The following is a 25,500-nucleotide window of genomic DNA, read 5'->3' as shown; positions in this document are numbered from 1 at the left end:
TGCAGTGACATTAGTCATTTTACCCAAAAATGCACGGCGAAACGGAAAAAAAAATCATTGTGCGACAAAATCGAAAAAAAAACGCCATTTTGTAACTTTTGGGGGCTTCCGTTTCTATGCAGTGCATATTTCGGTAAAAATTACACCTTATCATTATTCTGTAGGTCCATACGGTTAAAATGATACCCTACTTATATAGGTTTGATTTTGTCGTACTTCTGGAAAAAATCATAACTACATGCAGGAAAATTTATACGTTTAAAAATGTCATCTTCTGACCCCTATAACTTTTTTATTTTTCCACGTACAGGGCGGTATGAGGGCTCATTTTTTGCGCCGTGATCTGAAGTTTTTTTCGGTATGATTTTTGTTTTGATCGGACTTTTTGATCACTTTTTATTCATTTTTTTTAATGGTATAAAAAGTTACCAAAATACGCTTTTTTGGACTTTGGAATTTTTTTGCGCGTACGCCATTAACCGTACGGTTTAATTAATGATATATTTTTATAGTTCGGACATTTACGCATGCGGCGATACCACATATATTTATTTATTTATTTTTTTTTTACACTGTTTTATTTTTTTTATGGGAAAAGGGGGGTGATTCAAACTTTTATTAGGGAAGGGGTCAAATGACCTTTCTTAACACTTTTTTTTTACTTTTTTTTTGCAGTGTTATAGGTCCCATAGGGACCTATAACACTGCACACACTGATCTCCTATGCTGATCACTGGCGTGTATTAACACGTCTGTGGTCAGCATTATCGGCGCTTGACTGCTCCTGCCTGGATCTCAGGCACGGAGCAGTCATTCGTCGATCGGACACCGAGGAGGCAGGTAAGGGCCCTCCCAGTGTCCGATCAGCTGTTCGGGACGCCGCGATTTCACCGCGGCGGTCCCGAACAGCCCGACTGAGCAGCCGGGATACTTTCAGTTTCACTTTAGAAGCGGCGGTCAGCTTTGACCGCATCTTCTAAAGGGTTAATACCGCACATCGCCACGATCGGCGATGTGTGGTATTAGCCGCGGGTCCCGGCCGTTGATGAGCGCCGGGACCGAAGCGATATGATGCAGGATCGCGGCGCGATCCCGCTTCATATCGCGGGAGCCGGCGCAGGACGTAAATATACGTCCTGCGTCGTTAAGGGGTTAGTGTAACTGAGCTGCAAATACCACACAAGTTTTTTTTTTAAGAAATCAACTTTGTTTTTCTAATCCTGAATAACCCCTTTAACATATCACCTGACATACTGCTGTGGTATAGATGTTAATGAGCCTTTATGCACACTATTATACTGGTATACAATCCCTCCATGTAATGCATTTTTTAATGACCTAGTTTCAGCCTTTGGTTATGGTGGTGTCCTATGTATTATGAGTATGAGTTGCTTTTCCCTTACCTCTATTAAAAGTTTGCCCAGGGAGCAGAAAAGGTCTTACCATCCAAGACGAGAGGGGGCGGGTGCCAGTCAATAGCTGCATGATATTGATGATGTTTCTGTTGGTTTTGCCAGCGCGCAATCATTGCGACTGGCACCCACCCCCTCTCGTCTTAGAAGAAATTCGTCCGGTGAGCATAACAGTTAGGACCTATGGCCAGATAAATAATTCCTAATAAAAGGAATACTTAAGTCCATTAGAAGCCACTGTCATAAGGCTACTCTCCTTTCTGGTCCATAGAGGGCAATCTCCAGCATGAGATTTTTTCTGACTAATATGGGCACATGGACAAGTGGTTTTCAAAGAGTTTTATAACATTACAACAGCATGGATGTTTTTACTCATAGAAACAGCAACATTCTCGTCCATGGTGTATTGCAGCTTTACCCCATCCACATTGTTGTGGCAAAGCTGCAGTATCAGACACAGTCAATGGACAAAGGTGGTGCTGGTTCTGGGCGAAAGCAGCCATGTTTTTCGAATCTCTTGTATCCCCCAAATGTCTATTTAGAAATTTCTATATACAAATGTTTAATATCCTGACTTTCTCTTAAAACATTAATACTTATTTTTATTTTTTATTTTTTTTGTACAGGAGAATGTAGTTTTTATAGATACCAAGAAAATGCCTACAGTGAAGAAGAGGGTTCGGAAGTTGGAAGATCAGCAAGAATATGAATCTAGAAGGTAATTTTATTTTCTGCACTTGGGTTACTATTATCCATTTATTTTATATACACTGCTATTACACATATAAATTGTTATTCTTGCTGTCGTATAAAATGGCACTCGACACCCCTGACTGATGCACGGGGCTTCACATAAAATGGGCACTGTCAGATATAAAAACTTTTTATATGTTGTACATCTTGGCAAAACCCGTTTTTCTAATATACTTCTTTAAAAAAAAAATCAAATTTTTTTCTTTCAAGAAAACTGCTTTTGAAAATCCCACCACTAGGGGTCCCCATACCTCCTGGGACACTGATGAGTCCCACAGCAGCATGAGGATGTCCAAGGGTCATGGATACAAGATGGCTGATTGGCAAGGCTTCAGGAGGAACACAGCTTACAGCATCACTGCTGTAACGCAGAGTTTTACCAAACATATACCTCCAGCTGTTTGTTGCTAAACTACAACTCCAAACATGCCTGGACAGTCAAAGGATGTCTGTGCATGCTGGGAGTTGTAGTTTTTCAAAAGCTGTAGGCACACAGCTGAAGGCAACACTGCTGTAAAAAGTTATCCAAACACTGTACATCCAACTATTCCAAAACTACAAGTCCCAGCATTACAGGACTGCCAAAGGATGATACACATGAATGATATAGGAAGATGTAAGTTATTCACTCACCATATTGTCTTTGGTGGTGGAGTATAGGCAATCCCCAATAATCATTGTTTGTGTGTGTACAGCATGAAACCAGAGAGGAAAGGGTTACAGAGCAGAGCTGCCAGGCTCCAGAGAGCAATGAGTCAGCAGAGTGAGGGATGGGGAGGAGTCATCACTATGCATGAAAGGGACGGACACACCCCCTCCCTTTGACAATATGGAAAAGACAGTGAGCAGCGATTTTATGTTATTTATTAGTGAAATATGGGTGATAGAGACATAAAAATGTCATGTACATGATCAGGATGAGGTACACATGACATGTACGCTTTAAGATCTGGTGTATATGCAGTTCTGATGTCCTTGGAAAGAAATAGAATTACAAGAGTTCATCTTTATATTTATTCACTTTTTTTTTCAGGTTATGGAAAGATGTAACCTTAAACTTGAAAATCAGAGACATCGATGCAGCCACAGAGGCCAAGCACAGGCTGGAAGAGAAGCAGCGAGCGGAAGCAAGGGAACGCAAAGAGCAGGAAGTACAGTGGGAGACACGGGTAAGTGCACGCAAACGCGTCCTCTAAGTATATGATAAAGGCTAAAGAAGAATTCAGTGGGGTGCTGGGTGTTGACACCCTACTGATCTGATGGTGATGAGCAATCCTGAAGATAGGCCATCAATACGTTTTGCCTGTAAAATCTGTTGGCTGTATATCATACTCGATGCTCAAGTGTCAAGGAGGTTTTATAAATCTGCAGCATGACACCTCCCCCACCCCTTACTGCCTTATCTGTCAGATGTCATCAGTGTTATTTCCCAAACTACATTATCCATGCACATTTGTCCAAGCTTGCATGTTTATTTTAATAAGTGATAAGAACAAAAGGTGCAGCATGTTCTCTTACAGGTCTTCCATCATACACAAATTGTTGGATTTAGTTTAAACTTAGGGCGCTGAAAAATCATTAGGCTTCGGTTTTATATTCCACCCAGCTGCGTCCCAGCTACATGACTGATCAAGGCTCTGATCACTGCGATTGGTGCTTTGCCTATTTAAAGGGGTATTCCATGAAAAAAAAATTCTGTCACCTCTGTTTGTTTCAGGAACTGTTTAGAGTAGCAGCAAATCCCCATAGCACACCTCTCCTGCTCTGGACAGTTCCTGAGACAGACAGACAGGTGTCAGCAGAGAGCACTGTTGTCAGACAGAAAATAACAACTCAACTTCAGCAGCTGATAAGTACTGGAAGGATTACGTATTTTTTTTTTTTATAGAAGTAATTTGTTCAACTTTCTGTTTAAATCTGTTTAACTTTCTGGAGTCAGTTGATATGAAAATAAATGTAATGGGTATCAGAAGAAAAAAGATATCCACACTCACCACTGAAAACGGGACTCTATGCTCCTATCTGGGCACGGCCACCAGATAGGAGCATCGATATCTTTTTTTTCTTCTGATACCCATTATATATCTCAAGTCTGTTTCTGCCTTCCATCCCAGCACCTCCGCTACACTCATTTTAAGATTGGTTGTCTCGCTATGCTGTTAGCTTGCGTTGGGTTGCAGTTAACCCCAGCATTACTGAACACAAGTGGTGCCTTCCTTTTCTATCTTCACACACGTATGAAAATAAATGTTTTTTCATGGAATAGCCCTTTAATACGGTCCTTAGACAGTTTAAAGCAGTGTTTCCTAAGCAGGGTGCCTCCAACTGTTGCAAAACTACAACTCCCAGCATGCCTGGACAGCCGTTGGCTGTCCAGGCATGCTGAAAGTTGTAGTTTTGCAATAGCTTGAGGCACCCTGGTTGGAAAACACTGGTCTGAAGTTTTGCCAGCATTATCAAATATGACTGACTGTTATAAATATGGCATAATGTTAGATTTTGGCTAACTCAAAGCCAAATTTCCAAGGCACTTAAAGGGGTATTCCAGGAAAAAACTTTTTTTTATATATCAACTGGTTCCAGAAAGTTAAACAGATTTGTAAATTACTTCTATTAAATTAATCTTAATCCTTTCAGTACTTCTGAGCTTCTGAAGTTAAGGTTGTTCTTTTCTGTCTAAGTAATCTCTGATGACAAGTGTCTTGGGAAACGCCCAGTTTAGAAGAGGTTTGCTATGGGGATTTGCTTCTAAACTGGGCGTTTCCCGAGACACGTGTCATCAGAGAGCATTTAGACAGAAAAGAACAACCTAAACTTCAGAAGCTCATAAGTATTGAAAGGATTAAGATTTTTTAATAGAAGTAATTTACAAATCTGTTTAACTTTCTGGAGCCAGTTGATATATAAAAAAAATTTTTTCCTCGATAACCCCTTTAATGTCAAGCGAGACACGAAAGTGTCTAAAACATGTAGTATGTGGTACAAGTCATGTAAACCATTTGTAATAGTAAATCTGCACTGTGGTGTTATCCGTAGACCAAACCTATCAATCGGTCTATAACTCCACTCACTTTGAAGAAGGGATGTCCCAATAGCATTTTTTTAAGACAGAGTATGAGTACAAATCCTTTTTTTTTTTTTTTAATTAATTACCGATACTTTTTTCTATGTCATGTGACAGGGTTTTGTTTTTGTTTTAGTTTTTTTTATGGGAAAAAGTTTTTTATTTTTTTTGTAATTTTTTTATAGGAAGGGCTTTTTTATATTTAAAAAAAATATTTTATTTTATTTAAAAGAGTGGGATTCAAACTGATCCTGATCAGCATTCCTTAGCTAACCGGTGGTTAAAGGGGTACTTTTTTATTTTATTTTTTTTAAATTTAAATCAACTGGTGCCAGAAAGTTAAACAGATTTGTAAATTACTTCTATTAAAAAAATCTTAATCCTTCCAGTACGTATTTGCTGCTGTATGTTCCACAGCAAGTTCTTTTCTTTTTGAATTTCCTTTCTGCCTGACCACAGTGCTCTCTGCTGACACCTCTGTCCATTTTAAGAACTGTCCAGAGTAGGAGCAAATCCCCATAGCAAACCTCTCCTGCTCCGGACAGTTCCTAAAATGGACAGAGGTGTCAGCAGAGAGCACTGTGGTCAGACAGAAAGGAAATTCAAAAAGATAAGAACTTCCTGTGGAACATATAGCAGCTGATAAGTACTGGAAGGATTAAGATTTTTAAATAGAAGTCATTTACAAATCTGTTTATCTTTCTGGCACCAGTTGATTTATATAAAAAAAAATGTTTTCCTGAGGAGTACCCCTTTAACTAAAGGACTTTTAGACTCTGCAATCAACTTTGATCACGGCGTCTAAAAGGTTAATGCCGGACATCTCTGCGATCGGATTCGGCATTGGCCACAGGTCCCGGCTATGACGCGTGCTCAGCTGCTGGGCGCGCCACATAGTTCGGCACCTCCGTGATACCTGCCGGCGGGGGTGACTATCTGATTAGGTATCGGGGACGTTTGTACGAGTACAAGTAACACATGTGCAAATGTCCAGTATCTGTCCCGATATCGGTATCGGGACATCCCTACTTTGAAGTATTTCTTTTAAGCCCTGATGCAGTTCATCATAAGGAATGTTCCTGTCCACGTAAGCACCAGAGATAAATAAGCAGCATTTAGTAGAACACTGTCCCATAAATAACTAATGAAGTTTTCTTCTTTTCTCAGCTCTTCCACGAGGATGGAGAGTGCTGGGTCTTCGATGAACCATTATTGAAGAGACAGCCTTCCCTCAGGCTTTAAGCGGCTTACAGAACTATTGTAGCAGAACCTCTTCTCTAAACAAAAGTATCATCTGAAGCCCAGAAAGGAAGGTATTATCACATTTTTAGATAAAGATCTTCCCTGTGGTGCTGAGAGCCCCTTTACACTGCAGCGGTTCCTTACTCAGGGATACTGGACTTCTACAGAATGACAATTCAAGCAGGGCATGGTGACCCGCCAGCATTGCGTTCATTGTTCACTGTTCACACTTTTAAGAAAAAAAAATAAAAAAAAATCAAAGTCCTGTTTTTTTGTTTTCCCATCCTGCTTTAAATGTACATGTGCCCCGATGGCTGTGAAGGCAGCCGTTCTATGAGGCTGTATTCTCATCATTGTCCAGCTATCATCTCATTCATGTCTGACATCAACACATCTGGGGAGAACAGTGTTTCCAAACCAGGGTGCCTCCAGCTGTTGCAAAACTACAACTCCCAGCATGCCCGGACAGCCGAAGGCTGTCCGGGCATGCTGGGAGTTGTAGTTTTGCAACAGCTGGAGGCTCCCTGGTTGGGAAACACTGGGGTAGAATATTGGTGTGGCCCACATAATGGCTGCCTCCATTGTATGTTGGCAACAAGTGCACTTTAATGTAAAGAACTGGCCTGGGCAACTATGTAAAATGCATTGTAAAGAAGTATAGCCCAGGCGTCCATTCTTCTGATAATTACAGGATCTGATGACTATCCTATATCAAAATGCATTTTTCATTTCCTCTTGTGTATATAATAAGAATCTGGCATTTTAATATACATAACATGTAATTCCAAAAATTATATAACTTTACTTTCAGCATTTATTCTCTGTCTCCACCCCCCCCCCCCCCAATACTCTCAGTGTAAAACCGCCATTTCCATCCCACCAACTCCTCCACATTTAGTACTTTTTTTTTTCCCTCCCCATCATCCTTAAATCTGGTCTTGCCTTTGTATTTATTTATTTCCTAATAAAATGTTAGAGCAAATTATTTTATTAGATCTGCATTTATGATTTGCAATTAAAATCTAATCTTCAGAAAATCTTTGTTTATAGATTTTATTTTTGTTTGTTTTTTCACTTTCTTAACTATAAAAAAAAAAAAAAAAACTCTTTCCGTAATAGATTAAAGGGGTTGTACAGAATTAGAAACATATGGCTGCATTGTCCAAAAATTGTGACACACCTCTGGAATGGGGTGGCACTATTCCTGGAAGGCAGCAATATGTTTACATATTACAAAAAAACTATATTCCAGCCAACTACTCCAGATGACTTCAGTAGTGCACAGCATTCCATACAAACAAAATGGTAGATGATCCAGCACTTAGATGTCCTTAAAGAGTACCTGTCACCAAATAAAACGTTTAATATAGTGTTCCTTGTGTAATTAGCAGACACTTTCCCATTCACTTGCTTTTAAAATTATCAACATAAATATGTTTAAAATGGAATATAAAAACCGGCCACTAGGTGGCTCTATTCTGTTCCCTGCCACAAATAACAGTGAGTTTGGTCTCCACCCGGCCTGGCAGGAGTCCGAACGCGGGAAGTGCTGACAGCTGAAGGAGAGCCTCACTGATAACAGACTGAAACATGCACAGAGCCTGAGGTCTTCTATTCATCACAATGCTGTAACAATGTGAGGGCAGAAGTGGTCCCCAAGCAGGCTTCAGTGATGTCATGCCTGCTTGGAAATGCCAACTTTCTCCTGCTGGGAAATTGCACTATGCGAGCAAGAAGAAAGGTATCTTACACAGCTTTTTAAAGCTCTGAAAGGACAGGAGGGTGTTAGGAGTAGTTCGGGAACATAGCCTGAGGTAGTTGAGAACAGTTTATTTGGTGACAGGTACTTTTTAGAGGAGAATTCTCATAGTGAAAAACTTATCTGCAGGATTGGGGATCAATTTTAGATTGCAGGGGTCTGACTGCTGGACCACCCACAATCTCCTGAACGGGGCCCAGGCTCTCCTGTACGGGGCGCGGTGCGTCACAACTCCGCCTGAAGTGGGACCATCATGCCCCCTCTACATATCTCTATGGTGGAGAAGTTCAGCCATCTTCGGCTGTCCCATAGAGATATATTAAGGGGATGGGGGTCATTACGTGCTGCACCTGGAAAGAGCCGGGGCCCCGTACAGGAGATTGTGGGGGTTCCCAGCAGTCGGACCACCGCGATCTAAAACTTTTTCACACTGACATACCTCCTTTTAAAAGTGAATCTTCCTTTATTAGAGCATAAATAAAAAGGTCGTAATAGCATGGACATGAATCTCATGCAGATAATGATTTGACGCGTTTCGATGCTGATTTATGACTAGGACGTACAGCATTGAAACTCGTCAAATGTTGTCTGTATGAGATTCATTGTAGTTGTTGCTACTTTTTTATATGCTCTAATAGCAAAAAATCCGCTTTTAAGTACATCCATGTGCTGGTTCATCAGATGAACAAAATACACAAAACAAAACAAAATATGTCACAGAAATTCCAAGAATAGCCGTGGATTTCTGTCACATATTTTGCTAGCCGGCATGGGCATAGATTTACCCCATTCAATTCAGATAATTGATGGCCGATACTTTTCCATGTAGAATTGGTGATGTCACTTATTTTGGCATATATTGCACACTCCAAAAATATGCAGCGCAATTTACAGAAAAGATTGAAAACAGTGGAGTGCGCATTGCAGTGTTTTTCATCGCTCATTTATGTGCGTGATGCGTGCAAAAATGAGTGCTAACATAGTGTGACCCGGCCTAACCATGGACCAACACTTTAACCAGTCAAAACTTTACTATACACTTATGACAGATTATCAAGGAAAAAACTGTCATCTTGTTAATCTGTAATGGGAGCAATCAATGTTTCCAATGATACAAATTCTAGCAAATTCCCACATTTTCCATTTATGACAGTGTTTCCCAACCAGGGTGCCTCCAACTGTTGAAAAACTACAACTCCCAGCATGCCCGGTCAGCCGTTGGGAAACACTGGTTTATGGCATATTCAAAGGAACTGCTCAGCAGTTTCTCTAACAGGTTGGGGGACCCCATTTCCTCACATAGTCCCAGAGATAGTCCCTTTCCGATGACGTCAGGTTTGACAGGTATAATACCTGCACTGCTGCCCTCGGAGAGCCCTACGAAGCAGCGGTCACACAGATTGCTTTGTGTTCCTGTGTCCGCATCTCCTGCTGCAATATGCCGTTGTTTGTCTGCTATTGTTTTATGAAGATCGCACCATAAATAAAGAGGAATTTTATGCACAGTCAGACCGGTGAGTGCCATCGGCCACTTATTGTTAATCAGCTGGACCTACTGTATTTGTACTAAGTATATTTATTATGTTGGTATTTTATTATTATTATTTATTATTAAAAGGACACCCACCGGACTGCTGTGTTCTTAACCACTGTGGGAGAACAGCCTGGGATGCCGCCACTGCGGCTCGGTACAGTGAGTAAGGCGGCTCGGGCAGCGGACAGCTGCTGTTGCCGAACATCTAGCCTGTTGGTGTCCCCCTGCACCTTTTTGGTATATCCCAGATATCTAGATTATGAATGGTCGCATGTGTTCCTTTATAGTACTTACAGGGTCATACTTAAATCAGACCCTTTCCTTCGTGTTTTGTGTCTGTGTTATCATTTGTGGGGCGTTCATGGTATTTTAAGCATCTGATTAAAGGTTCTATTTTAAATTGTGTACCCCCTGTGAATTACTATTTTATTATCAAAATTCAAATGGATCGCAACTAAAAACATTTTAAATATTTGTAATCTAGAGGAGTTACTTGCAGGTCATTTCTAGGGGAAGCAGCTGCCACTCCGCAGCTTGAATTGTGGCTTTCTTAGAAAAAAACATTTTTTTTTTTTAATCAAGAGAAACATGTCTGTAAAACATCTAGAGCAACATCCGCTCTGTGAAAGATCTAGAGAAACCTCCTCTCTGTGATTTCAGGAGCCAGGGACAAGATAAATGGTAGATATGATAATATGAACAAGATGGGAAAACAGGATAAATACCGTATATACTCGAGTATAAGCCGAGTTTTTCAGCACGATTTTTTGTGCTGAAAACGCCCCCCCTCGGCTTATACTCAAGTGAACTCTCCGCCTATCAATCCCTTCTCAGTGGTCTTCAACCTGCGGACCTCCAGATGTTGTTGTAGTTTTGAAACATCTGGATGTCCGCAGGTTGAAGACCACTGCGGCCTTCGTCATCATCCAGACCCCCGTTTAGTTTTCTACTCGCCTCCCCTCAGTGGGAAGGAAGGGTGAGCTGGTCCGGCCCATCTATGCTGCAGGGGCCGTCCGGTGGGGAGGGTTAGTCGTTCCGGGCTGTCCATCTTCACCGGGAGGCCCTCTTCTCCGCTCCGGGCCGGCCCCGGACTAGTGACGTTGTCTTAACGAGGAAGCACAGGGACATCCGTGCGCAGCAGATGCCGTGATGGCCCTGCGCATGAACGTCCCTGTGCGTCGTCGTCAAGGCAATGTCACTAGTCCGGGGCCGGCCCGGAACGGAGAAGAGGGCCTCCCGGTGAAGATGGACAGCCTGGAATGACTAACCCTCCCCACCGGACGGTCCCTGCAGCATAGATGGCCCGGACCAGCTCACCCTTCTTCCCACCGAGGGGAGGTGAGTAGAAAACTAAAGGGGGGTCTGGATGATGACGAAGGCTGCAGTGGTCTTGAACCTGCGGACCTCCAGATGTTTCAAAACTACAACTCCCAGCATGCCCGGACAGCCGATGGTTGTCCGGGCATGCTGGAAGTTGTAGTTTTGCAACATCTGGAGGTCTGCAGGTTGAAGACCACTGATGAAGGGATTGACAGGCAGTGATGATGAAGGGGGGGGGGGTGAGGACGAGGGGGATGATGACAGGGTGATGATGACGGTGGTCTGGATGATGACAGGGGGGGGTATGATGACTTGGGGGGATGATTTATTTCCCACCCTAGGCTTATAGTCGAGTCAATAACTTTTCCTGGGTTTTTGGGGTTAAATTAGGGGCCTCGGCTTATATTCGGGTTGGCTTATACTCGAGTATATACGGTATAATACAGTTAAACATGACCAGGATATGTAGGGGATGAAGGAAAAAATTATGGTTATACACCATACAAGTCAGGATTACTAGAACACAATTTACACTAGACAGATACAAAAAAAATAATAATACAAACACCTTTATGAATTGGGTATCATTGTAATTATATGGACCTAAAGAATGTGTTATTTTTACCAAAAAGTGTGCTGCATAGAAACTAAAGCCCCTAAATTTTTTTTGTTTCAACTTACATTTTATGTCATTACAAAGTACAATTGGGTCTGTAGGTGGAAAATTGAAAGCGTTATGGCTATAAAAAGACGATAAGGTAAGTTTTCAGTTTTGTACTTTTTGTTTCTGCTTCCTTAATGGAGTGATTTTTCATATTAACTGGCTCCAGTAAGTTCAGATTTGTAAATTATTTCTATTAAAAAAATCCTTCCAGTACTTATTAGCTGCTTATACTACAGAGGAAGTTTTGTAGTTCTTTCCAGTCTGACCACAGTGCTTTCTGCTGAAACCTCTGTCCATGTCAGGAACTGTCCAGAACAGGAACAAATCCCCATAGCAAACCTCTCCTGCTCTGAAAGTTTCTGACCTGACAGTGGTGTCAGCAGAGAGCACTGTGGTCAGACAGAAAAGAACTATACAACTTCCTCTGGAGCATACAGCAGCTGAGAAGTACTGGAAAGATTAAGATTTTTAAATAGAAGTAATTTACAAATCTGATTAACTTTCTGACACCAGTTGATAAAAAAAAAAATTGTTTTCCACTGGAGTACCCCTTTAAGGGGTTAACATTAGAATAACAAACATTCTCACAAATTCTAGCATGGCTTGGAACTTAAAGGAGAACTGTTGTGAAATTGTTCTTGAATTCTCTGTGCATGGGCTGTAAAAGATAAACTTTAACTCACTTTCCGACGTTCCCCTGTTGCGCCGATATCTGTGTCCCGGTCCTCTGGTGCCTGTCTTCTTCCGCTTCTTCACAGATGGTGAGTCATACTGCACTGAGCGTCTCTCCGGCCGCAGCGATGTCCCACCTCAACGGGTGATAGGCTGAGTGCACTGTCATGTAAGGAGCCTGGGCCCGCCTTCTCCCTGCTGCCCAGGCTCCTTACATGATACTGTGCTCAGCCTATCACTGGCAATTGCACTCCTTTTGGTAAATAAAAAATCTTTCTCATATACTTTGTTTAAAAAAAATGAAGTTTTCTATGTTTTATTTTTGTTTAAAGCTGCCACTAGTTGTCTCCTACTTGTTCAGAGCATATTTCACCCCCATCGCTTGCACAGACTTTGGACTCCTGCTGGCCTGGCAGAAGTCCGAAATGCAGTCCTGAGTGCTGAGGGCAGCCTTATCAAATCATAGCTCATCTCACACACTGAACTGCTCTGGGCTGTATGTAACAGAGCGAGGGAGGAAGTTCTCCCCTGTATGGCTTCAAATGATGTCACGCCTGCTGGGGAACGCCCCTTCCCAGTCTGTGAATCTGACTGAGACTGAGCAGAAAATACAGAGAAATATCAAGGTAGAAAACAAAACAATAAGGCCCCTTTAACACTATAAAGATGCTCCGTTAAAAGATCAGTTATAAACATCTGTTAGAAAAGCCTTAATAACGGATGTTAAAAGTTCGTTAAACAATCCCATTCGAGTCTATGGGATTTTTTGATTATCCGTTATGACCCGTTATAGCCCGTCATGAACAACGGACGTTAGTTGTGAGGGAAGAATTAACGGCGCATGCACTAATTTTTCTTCCGTCACAAGAAACGGGTAAATTAACGGCCATTATTTTTAACACTGAAGTCTATTTCAAACGGATGAGTCTTTATGTCATCCGTTTGTATCTGGTTTATAATATCCGTTATTACTTCTGAGCTCAGAAGAGGTGACATTAGCAGTCTCCTGCAGTGCTGAGGGACTACTACTACTCCCATCATGGAACAGACTTGTTTCCATGATGGGAGTAGTAATTCCCAGCTGCGGGAGTGTGCAGACAGCTGGGGAGGCTACATTAGTGTTTGTACTACTACCCCCATCATGGAACAGAGTTTGTTCCATGACGGGGGTTGTAGTACAGGGGCTGAGGGATTGATCACATCGGGTTTCACTTCTGAGACCCGATGCGATCGGAAGTTATTAAGCAGGGGAGCGGGCGGCATGGTCCGCAACCCTGTGATGTATCGTGTGTTTTAACTTTCATTTTTAAATCCCTCGCGGGGAGCCTTGAATGACCGGTACTGAGGAGCCAATCAGGGCTCTCAGAGGGTTTTTTTAAATGAACATTGTGAGTGGCAGCAGGGGCCATATTAATGTTAAAAGCGTTTTCGGGGGCAAGATATATAGTGCTGCGGGGGGTCAGCGCAATATACACACACACACACATATACACCCGCAGCACATTTGTCATAATATGCCACCGCTGTGCTATATGTGAAAAGTATATCTATCAGCAGCGCATAGTGCCAGCAGCCGGCCCGATGATGCTGATAGAAATACTTTTCATGCATAGCGCTGCAGGGGTATATGTATATAGAAGTGCTGTGGGGGGCAGACATATGGCGTTACCTGACCCCCCCAGTGCTTCTATATACATATGCCGCAGCGCTATGTATGAAAAGTATTTCTATCAGCAGCATCGGGCCGGCCGACTGCTCGCACTATGCGCTGCTGATAGATATACTTTTCACATATAGCGCTGCAGTGGCATATTATGATTATGCGCTGTGGGGTGTGTATATATATATATATATATATATATATATATATATAATGCGCTGGCGGGGGTCATATCTTTATTAATGTGCCGGCGGAATAAATTATATCTATATATATATATATATATATATATATATATATATATATATATATATATATATATAATATAAAAAACTCAACGTGTGTGTGTGTGTGTGTGTGTATATGTATGTGTGTGTATATGTTCCAGCATCACGTCCAAACGGCTAAAGATATTAACATGAAACTTGGCCACATGTTACTTATATGTCAACAACAAACATAGGATAGGTGATTTAACCCTTATTCACCCCCATTTGCCAGGGGCGGGGTTTATGTTTAAAGTCCCATACAAGTCTATGGGAAATATATGTTACTGCATAATTTCCAAACGGCTTGAGATATTTCGATAATACTTGGTCACATGTTACTTATATGTCCACTTAAAATATAGTATAGTTAATTTAACCCTTAACTACCCCCATTTGTGAGGGTCAGGGTTTTTGTTTAAAGTCAGATGCAAATCAATGGGAAATGTATGTTCTCACATAACTTCAGTACAGCTGGAGACATTTCAATAACTGGTACACATATTACGGGTCGGTATAGGAGGTCGTGATGGGATAGGAGGACGGGAAACTAGGTAGAGATAGGAGGAGGGGAAAGGAGGTCGAGATAGGAGGACGGGATAGGAGGTCGTGATATGACAACAATATATGAGGATGGCATATGAAGTCAAAAGCTTCCTCCTTTCTTTATTTTCCTCCCCACCAAGGATTAGGAAGGAAAAACCGGGCAACGTCGAGATAGGAGGTGGGGATAGGAGGTTGGGTTAGATGGTCGGGATAGGAGGACGTGATAGGAGGTCGGGATAGGAGGTCGAGAAGTGAGGACAGGATATGAGGTTGAGATATGATGACAGGATAGGAGGTCGGGATAGGAGGTTGGGATATAACAACAGTATGTGAGGACGATATATGAAGTCAAAAGCTTCCTCCTTTTGTTTATTTTTCTCCCCAACAAGGATTAGGAAGGAAAAACTGGGCAACGCCGGGTACTCAGCTAGTCTATACAGAGGTCCCTCAACATACGATGGTAATTTGTTCCAAACGAGCCATCGTTTGTCGAATCCATCGTATGTTGAGGGATTCGTGCAATGTAAAGTATAGGAAGCTGTACTCACCTGTCCCCGCCACTCGCGATGGTGACCCCGGGCCTCCGCTGGGCTCTCCTGGTCATCTCCGGTCCTCTGCTGGGCTCTCCTGGTCTTCTCCGGTCCTCCGCTGTCTTCTCCGTTCCTCTGCTGTCTTCTCCGGTCCTCTGCTGTCTTCCGCAAGGCCTTACTGGGCCTGCGTAGCGACGTCATTACGCCGCTGCGTACGCCATTCCTATTGGATGACGTGCGCAGCAGCGTATTGACGTCACCGGAGAGGGCCGAGAAGACACCGGAGGACCAGTGCTGGACCCGGAGGGCACCCCGGAGCATCGTGGAGGGGTACGTAATACTTACCGCACCACACGGGGAACATTAAGCTGCTATCCGGCAGCAGCTTAAGCATTTTGTGCTGCCGGATAGCACTTAATGCGATGGCCCCAACATACAATGCTTTTTTATGTCTATGCTGACATCGACATGCGATGGCCTCTGAGAAGCCATCGTATGTCGATTTGATCATATGTCGGGGCCATCGCATGTCGGGGGGGTCACTGTATATATAAAACTCAACGGGTGTGTGTGTATGTATGTATGTTCCACAAAAACTTCCAAACGGCTAAAGATATTAACATGAAACTTGGCACACATGTTATTTATATGTCAACAACAAACATATGATAGGTGATTTCACCCTTACTCACCCCCATTTGCCAGGGGCGGGGTTTATGTTTAACCCCTTAAGGACCAAGGGCGTACAGGTACGCCCTTGGTCCTGCTCTCCTGATATAACGCGGGGTTACACAGTAACCCCGCGTCATATCACGGCGGGCCCGCCGTCATAGTGAAGCCGGGACCCGCCTCTAATAGCGCGCAGCGCCGATCGCGGCGCCGCGCGCTATTAACCCTTTAGGCGCGCGCTCAGAGCTGAGCCGCGCGGCTAAAAGCAAAACCGAAAGTGGCCGGCTAGCTCAGTCGGGCTGTTCGGGATAGCTGCGGCTAATCGCGGCATCCCGAACAGCTGACAGGACAGCGGGAGGGCCCCTACCTGCCTCCTCGCTGTCCGATCGCCGAATGACTGCTCAGTGCCTGAGATCCAGGCATGAGCAGTCATGCGGCAGAATCGTTGATCACTGGTTTCTTATGAGAAACCAGTGATCAATGATGAAGATCAGTGTGTGCAGTGTTATAGGTCCCTATGGGATAACAATGATCAGTATAAGAGATCAGTGTGTGCAGTGTTATAGGTCCCTATGGGATAACAATGATCAGTGTGTGCAGTGTTATAGGTCCCTATGGAAGCTATAACACTGCAAAAAAAAAGGGAAAAAAAAAGTGAATAAAGATCATTTAATTCCTCCCCTATTAAAAGTTTGAATCACCCCCCTTTTCCAATAAAAAAAAAACACAGTGTAAATAAAAATAAACATATATGGTATCACCGCGTGCGGAAATGTCCGAATTATAAAAATATATAATTAATTAAACCGCTCGGTCAATGGCGGGCGTGCGCGCAAAAAAATTCCAAAGTCCAAAATAGTGCATTTTTGGTCACTTTTTATATCATTTAAAAATGAATAAAAAGCGATCAATAAGTCCTATCAATGCAAAAATGGTACCGTTAAAAACTTCAGATCACGGCGCAAAAATGAGCCCTCATACCGCCCCATACACGGAAAAATAAAAAGTTATAGGGGTCAGAAGATAATTTTAAACGTATTAATTTTCCTGCATGTAGTTATGATTTTTTCCAGAAGTCCCACAAAATCAAACCTATATAAGTAGGGTATCATTTTAATCGTATGGACCTACAGAACAAAGATAAGGTGTCATTTTTACCGAAAAATTTACTACGTAGAAACGGAAGCCCCCAAAAGTTACAAAACGGCGTTTTTTTTTTCAATTTTGTCGTACAATGATTTTTTTTTCCATTTCACCGTAGATTTTGGGGCAAAATGACTGACGTCATTACAAAGTAGAATTGGTGGCGCAAAAAATAAGCCATCATATGGATTTTTAGGTGCAAAATTGAAAGAGTTATGATTTTATAAAGGCAAGGAGCAAAAAATGAAAATGCAAAAACGGAAAAACCCCCGGTCCTTAAGGGGTTAAAGTCCCATACAAGTCAATGGGAAATATATGTTACTGCATAACTTCCAAATGGCTGGAGATATTTCAATAATGCTTGGTCACATGTTACTTATATGTCCACTTAAAATATAGGATAGTTAATGTAACCCTTAACTACCCCCATTTGTGAGTGTCGGGGTTTTTGTTTACAGTCCCATGCAAATCAATGGGAAATGTATGTTCCCACATAACTTCAGTACGGCTGGAGATATTTCAATACCTGGTACACATATTACGGGTCAGGATATGAGGTCGGGATAGAAGGAAGAGATAGGAGGTCAAGATAGGAGGACGGGATGATCGGGATAGGAGGTCGAGATAGGAGGTCGGGATAGGAGGTAGAGATAGGAGGACGAGATAAAAGGATGGTATAGGAGGTCGGGATAGGAGGACGGGATAGGACGACGGGATACGAGGTCGAGATAGGAGGATGGGATAGGAGGCCGAGATAGGAGAACGGGATAGGGGGTCGGGATAGGAGGTCGAGATAGGAGGACGGGATAGGAAGACGGGATAGGAGGTCATGGTATGAGGACGGGATATGGGGTTAGGATATGACAACAACATATGGGGATGGGATATGAAGTCAAAAGCTTCCTCCTTTGTTGATTTTCCTCCCCAACAAGGATTAGGAAGGAAAAACCGGGCAACGCCAGGTATTCAGCTAGTGTGTGTGTGTGTATATATATATATATTTGTGGTCATTGCTCGAAGAGTCGATTTGACCTGTGACCTAACCAAACATCAACATCACAAATTATTCATACTTACATTTCTGGATACCTGGAGTTGTCAATAAGCACCTAAAATAAATAGAGATAACAAACAAAATACGGTTGATGTGTGCCCAAAACCGCGTACGGAGGGAATGCCTATAGAGGGCATGCCCTGTATTGAATGTGAAAAGAGATGAGCTTGATGGGGGGGGGTGGGTTCAAAACAACTTGAATTCCATCGGCCCAACTTTTTGATGATGTGGGCAGGAACTTCGTGTTTGGATGCTGCCGACGCAGCCCCAATCCGGAATGAGTGGCCCGTGATGCGTAGCAGATCATGGCCTAGCGCTTTTACTAATGTATGGACATGGCTAAGGAATTGCGCAGTCGTGAGAGCGGATGACCCTAGAGGCAGAAGCGGAGTGTCTGCAGATTTGCCTACCAACATACCAACAGCTTGCTCTTTCTGAGTGTTGCCGTGTAAGAGGGGGCGTGAAAGAGCAGTTTCAAAAACTGTGATTATCTGTTGTGCGGAGTGAATCTGTGGAGTGGGTGCGACTGCCTATAGCCCACATTCATATTTTGGGTAAGTTTTTCTCTTTTGCACATAGTGGGATAACTGTTAGAGTTTAAACACCCTTTTTTTTTTTTTTTTCTCTGTTCCACCTCTAGGGGGAGGAGGAGTAGATTGGGCACAGGTGTATAAATCTTAGCTTGGGACTCTTATTGAGAGCTTGCTCTTTCTGAGTGTTGCTGTGTAAGAGGGAGCGTGAAAGAGGAGTTTCAAAAACTGGAGTTTGAATGCAGGAGGTTGAGATCGCTGTGAGTGTTAATTTCTGAACGCACAAGGTCTACAAAAAATTTTTAAGTGTAATTTTGACTGTCTGTTTTTTCCTATACATTTGTGAAATCCCCATTACTAGATGGCCTCCATGTTGGAAAATGCAGTCCAATGTACATCCTGTTCAATGTATGCAATCCTTGAACAACAGTTTGAGGGTGCATATTGTTGTGCGAGATGTGTGCTAGTTGTCCGTTTGGAAGCCCAGATCCTGCATCTAGAGGGGCGACTGGCAACAATGAGAAGCATTAACAACATGGAGAGGAGTCTCCTGCTCACTGAGCAGGCACTCTCGGGAGTAGAGGTGGGGGAGGACAGTGGGACGGAGTTGCAGGACAGTCAGGCAGTTAGCTGGGTTACAGTTAGAAAGAGGGGTAGGGGAAAAAGTGTCAGGGAGGCTAGTCCTGAACTGGCACACCCCAACAAGTTTGCCCGCTTGGCAGATGAGGGGGATGCCATTACAGAGCTAGGAGAACTGCAGCAGGATACCACCTCTGACCGCCAGGGGGGTGTCTGCTCCAGTAAGGAGGGAGGGAGGAGTACAGGGCAGGCCAGACAGGTACTAGTGGTGGGGGACTCAATTATTAGGGGGACAGACAGGGCAATCTGTCACAAAGACCGGGATCGCCGAACAGTGTGTTGTCTGCCTGGCGCACGAGTTCGGCACATCGCGGATCGGGTTGACAGGTTGTTGGGCGGGGCTGGAGAGGACCCAGCAGTCATGGTACATATTGGCACCAATGACAAAGTAAGAGGTAGGTGGAGTGTCCTTAAAAATGATTTCAGGGACTTAGGCCGCAAGCTTAACCCCTTAACGACGCAGGACGTATATTTACGTCCTGCGCCGGCTCCCGCGATATGAAGCGAGATCGCGCCGCGATCCCGCATCATATCGCGTCGGTCCCGGCGCTAATCAACGGCCGGGACCGGCGGCTAATACCACACATCGCCGATCGCGGCGATGTGCGGTATTAACCCTTTAGAAGCGGCGGTCAAAGCTGACCGCCGCTTCTAAAGTGAAAGTGAAAGTGACCCGGCTGCTCAGTCGGGCTGTTCGGGACCGCCGCGGTGAAATCGCGGCGTCCCGAACAGCTGATCGGACACCGGGAGGGCCCTTACCTGCCTCCCCGGTGTCCGATCGACGAATGACTGCTCCGTGCCTGAGATCCAGGCAGGAGCAGTCAAGCGCCGATAACACTGATCACAGGCGTGTTAATGCACGCCAGTGATCAGCATTAGAGATCAGTGTGTGCAGTGTTATAGGTCCCTATGGGACCTATAACACTGCAAAAAAAATGTAAAAAAAAAGTGTTAATAAAGGTCATTTAACCCCTTCCCTAATAAAAGTTTGAATCACCCCCCTTTTCCCATAAAAAAAATAAAACAGTGTAAAAAAAATAAAAAATAAACACATGTGGTATCGCCGCGTGCATAAATGTCCGAACTATAAAAATATATCATTAATTAAGCCGTACGGTCAATGGCGTACGCGCAAAAAAATTCCAAAGTCCAAAAAAGCGTATTTTGGTCACTTTTTATATCATTAAAAAATGAATAAAAAGTGATCAAAAAGTCCGATCAAAACAAAAATCATACCGATAAAAACTTCAGATCACGGCGCAAAAAATGAGTCCTCATACCACCCCATACGTGGAAAAATAAAAAAGTTATAGGGGTCGGAAGATGACATTTTTAAACGTATAAATTTTCCTGCATGTAGTTATGATTTTTTCCAGAAGTGCAACAAAATCAAACCTATATAAGTAGGGTATCATTTTAACCGTATGGACCTACAGAATAAAGATAAGGTGTAATTTTTACCGAAATATGCACTGCGTAGAAACGAAAGCCCCCAAAAGTTACAAAATGGCGTTTTTTTTTTGATTTTGTCGCACAATGATTTTTTTTTCCGTTTCGCCGTGCATTTTTGGGTAAAATGACTAATGTCACTGCAAAGTAGAATTGGCGACGCAAAAAATAAGCCATAATATGGATTTTTAGGTGGAAAATTGAAAGGGTTATGATTTTTAAAAGGTAAGGAGGAAAAAACGAAAGTGCAAAAACGGAAAAACCCTGAGTCCTTAAGGGGTTAAGGCAAGGACCTCCAAGGTAGTCTTTTCTGAAATACTACCAGTACCACGAGCCGCACCAGAGAGGCAGCGGGAGATCAGGGAGGTAAACAAGTGGCTCAGAAGCTGGTGTAGGAAGGAAGGGTTTGGGTTCATGGAGAACTGGGCTGACTTCGCTGTCGGTTACCGGCTCTACCGTAGGGACGGGCTGCACCTCAATGGGGAGGGTGCAGCTTTGCTTGGGGAGAAGATGGCTAGAAGGGTGGAGGAGTGTTTAAACTAGGGACTTGGGGGGAGGGAACCTACAGCAAAGAGGGGGAAGATAGTGTAGATAGAGAGGTGGGAATTATAAATGTACCTGGGGGTGGAGCGGAGGGAGGGGTTAGAATAGTTAATAGGAATAAGCTTCATAGGAAAATAAAACTTACACCCTTGAATCCCATTAACCCCAATAACATAAAGGATGGAAATGTAAAGTGTATGTTCACAAATGCCAGAAGCCTAGCAAATAAAATGGGGGAGCTTGAGGCCTTGATACTGGAGGAACATATTGATATAGTTGGGGTCACTGAGACATGGCTGGACTCCTCACATGACTGGGCTGTCAATCTGCAGGGGTTTACATTGTTTCGCAAGGATAGAATGAACAGAAAAGGTGGTGGAGTCTGTCTGTATGTAAGAAGTGGTATGAAAGTCAATGTGAACGATGCCATAGTGTGTGATGATTCTGAGGAGGTGGAATCACTGTGGGTAGAATTACAAAAGGAGGGAAATACTGAAAAAATAGTATTTGGTGTAATCTACAGACCCCCTAATATCACTGAAGAGATAGAAGTTCGGCTTCATAAACAAATAGAGAGGGCCGCCCGGGCAGGTACAGTGGTAATAATGGGAGATTTTAACTATCCAGATATAGATTGGGGTCCGGGGTTGGCTAAAACTACAAAGGGGCGACAATTCCTAAATTTATTGCAGGATAATTTTATGGGCCAGTTTGTGGAGGACCCAACAAGAAGTGATGCCTTGTTGGATCTGATCATTTCCAACAACGCAGAGCTGGTTGGTAATGTAACCGTGCGGGAAAACCTTGGGAATAGCGACCACAATATAGTTACTTTTGACTTAAAATGTAGAAAACAAAGACAGGCGGGGAAGGCAAAAACATATAACTTTAAAAAGGCAAATTTCCCTGGGCTGAGGGCTGCACTACAGGACATAGACTGGGGGGAGGTGTTCTCAAATACTGATACAGAAGGTAAATGGGACATCTTTAAATCAACTCTAAATAACTATACAGCTAAATATATACCAAAGGGGAACAAATATAAACGATTAAAACTAAATCCTACATGGCTGACACATGATGTTAAAAGAGCAATAAACAACAAAAAAATAGCCTTCAAAAAATACAAATCGGATGGGTCAGCTATAACATTTAAACAGTACAAGGAGCTTAATAAAATCTGTAAAAATGTAATAAAAACAGCAAAAATTCAAAATGAGAGACAGGTGGCCAAAGAAAGCAAAACTAATTCTAAATATTTTTTTAGACATATAAATGCAAAAAAACCAAGGACAGAGCATGTAGGACCCCTTAATAATGATAATGGGGAGGTTGTCACAGGCGATCAAGAGAAGGCGGAGCTACTGAATGGGTTCTTTAGTTCTGTATACACTATGGAAGAAGGAGCTGACATTGGCCAGGTCAGTGCTGGTAACACATCATATAATGTACTGAACTGGCTTAATGTAGACATGGTACAAGGTAAGTTAAGTGATATAAATGTAAGCAAATCCCCAGGACCGGATGGACTACACCCAAGAGTTCTTAGAGAGGTAAGTTCAGTAATATCTGTACCCCTGTTCATGATATTTAGAGATTCTCTGGTGTCTGGTATTGTGCCAAGGGACTGGCGCAAGGCGAATGTGGTGCCAATCTTCAAAAAGGGCTCTAGGTCTTCCCCAGGAAACTATAGACCGGTAAGTTTAACGTGCATTGTGGGTAAATTGTTTGAAGGACTTATAAGGGATTACATACAGGAATACATAGGGGATAATTGTATTATAAGTGATAGCCAGCATGGGTTTACTAAGGATAGAAGTTGTCAAACCAATCTAATTTGCTTTTATGAAGAGGTGAGTAGAAGCCTTGACAGAGGAATGGCTGTGGATATAGTGTTTCTGGATTTTGCTAAAGCGTTTGATACTGTCCCTCATAGACGTCTGACAGGTAAGTTAAGGTCTTTGGGTTTGGAAATTTTAGTTTGTAACTGGATTGAACACTGGCTCATGGATCGTACCCAGAGAGTGGTGGTCAATGATTCGTACTCTGATTGGTCCCCGGTTATTAGTGGTGTACCCCAAGGTTCAGTACTGGGCCCGCTGCTGTTTAATTTATTTATCAATGATATAGAGGATGGTATTAACAGCTCTGTTTCTATCTTTGCAGATGACACCAAGCTTTGTAGCACAGTACAGTCTATAGAGGATGTGCATAAGTTACAAGATGACTTGGATAGACTAAGTGTCTGGGCATCCACTTGGCAAATGAGGTTCAATGTGGATAAATGTAAAGTTATGCATCTGGGTACTAATAACCTGCATGCATCGTATGTCTTAGGGGGGATTAAACTGGCAGAGTCACTGGTAGAGAAGGATCTGGGTGTACTTGTAGATCACAGACTACAGAATAGCATGCAATGTCAGGCTGCTGCTTCCGAAGCCGGCAGGATATTGTCATGTATCAAAAGAGGCATGGACTCAAGGGACAGGGACATAATACTCCCCCTTTATAAATCATTGGTACGGCCTTACCTGGAATATGCTGTTCAGTTTTGGGCACCTGTCCATAAAAGGGACACTGCGGAGTTGGAAAGGGTGTAGAGACGCGCGACTAAACTAATATGGGGAATGGAACATCTTAGCTATGAGGAGCGATTAAAGGAGTTACAATTGTTTAGTCTTGAGAAGAGACGTTTAAGGGGGGATATGATAAACGTATATAAGTATATTAATGGCCCATACAAAAAATATGGAGAAAAACTGTTCCAGGTTAAACCCCCCCAAAGGACGAGGGGGCACTCCCTCCGTCTGGAGAAGAAAAAGTTTAGTCTCAAGGGGCGACACGCCTTCTTTACCATGAGAACTGTGAACTTATGGAACAGTCTACCTCAGGAACTGGTCACAGCAGGAACAATTAACAGCTTTAAAACAGGATTAGATACATTCCAGGAACAAAATAAGATTAATGCTTATGAAGAAATATAAAATCTCATCCCTTCCCCAATATCGCGCCACACCCCTACCCCTTAATTCCCTGGTTGAACTTGATGGACATATGTCTTTTTTCGACCGTATTAACTATGTAACTATGTAACATGGAAATGAGTTGTGCCAAGACTGTCACCGGACACCACTGGTGGGCCGTTGGAAAGTATTTGACGACCTCACCGTGCCTGTTGGTTTTAGTGGATAGCAACGTGAGTGTGAAACCATAACTAAAAGGTGACAGCTGACCCAGAGACAGACCCGGTGACCTGTTGTGAGAACGGGTGAATTCCCCTGGCCTAAGAAACCCATAGAATGCCAGATAGCTGCTTTAATCACTGTGCTGACCTGATAACCGAAGGGATACGTGTCCCGGAGAGAAGACATGCCGCGAAATAGGTCACCCGTGACTGGCAGACGTGAAGGAGGCCTGAGTGCCGCCAGCATCTGTACGCCTTTGAGTGCTGCCTTAACTGCATGCGAAGAGTGCAGAGAAAGTGCTTCAGGGTGAGAAAGAGAATGGTAGTGTTGCAACCCGGAGAGGTGAAGTTTGATAGTGTTAGATGATAAGTGTAGTGAAGAGTGGCAAAAACCAACAAAGGCCAGAGCATTGTGAACGGAGATGACAGGGGGCAAACCTACGTTGTCCATGAAAGAAATGAACAAGGTGATGGCTGAGTCGTAGGCTTGAATGGTGCTAGGAGCCAGTGATCGCCTGATCAAAGAGTTAGCCACTTCTGAATAGGCATTTAGTCCATGACTAGATCCCTGAAGGAGGGGGCCGGGACGCCCGCTGCGTCTGCGTCTGGACACACCTGAAAGAACACGTTAAATTTAGCTCTGGAAAGTGCATCTGCTGCCAAGTTCTTTGACCCCTCTATGTGTTGGAACGCAAAGTGAAATTTGTGAAGAAGTGAGAGCCACGTAAAGCGTCTCACAAACGTCATGATGTGCGTTCTAGCCCCTTGTTTAGGATGTCAACTGTAGAGGCGTTGTCACACAGGAATCTGACAGTGTTATGTGCCCAGGTGTCACCCCAGATGAAAGCAGCAGCTACCACTGGGTAG

At 43.2% G+C, this 25,500-nt stretch overlaps 1 protein-coding gene across 8 annotated transcripts in view; it reads left to right on the top strand.

Annotated features, from left to right (window-relative positions):
- OSBPL9 (oxysterol binding protein like 9) overlaps positions 1-7,516 on the top strand; it is a 132,432-nt gene extending 124,916 nt beyond the window's left edge. For 6 of the 8 annotated variants that reach the window (XM_056532255.1, XM_056532254.1, XM_056532256.1 and 3 more), the window contains 3 exons: positions 2,039-2,130; positions 3,199-3,334; positions 6,397-7,515. In XM_056532255.1, the coding sequence (XP_056388230.1) occupies positions 2,039-2,130; positions 3,199-3,334; positions 6,397-6,471 (303 nt within the window). In that variant the 3' untranslated portion in view covers positions 6,472-7,515. Of the gene's footprint in view, positions 1-2,038; positions 2,131-3,198; positions 3,335-6,396 lie in introns of all 8 variants that reach the window. The other 2 variants (XM_056532257.1, XM_056532253.1) reach the window with 2 other exon arrangements.
- The last annotated feature ends 17,984 nt before the right edge of the window (positions 7,517-25,500 follow it).

The sequence above is a fragment of the Hyla sarda genome, chromosome 7 (assembly GCF_029499605.1).
Source record: "Hyla sarda isolate aHylSar1 chromosome 7, aHylSar1.hap1, whole genome shotgun sequence".
NCBI lineage: Eukaryota > Metazoa > Chordata > Amphibia > Anura > Hylidae > Hyla > Hyla sarda.
The sequence above is the reverse complement of the archived record's forward strand: the minus strand, read 5'-3'. Positions and strand labels throughout refer to the sequence as shown.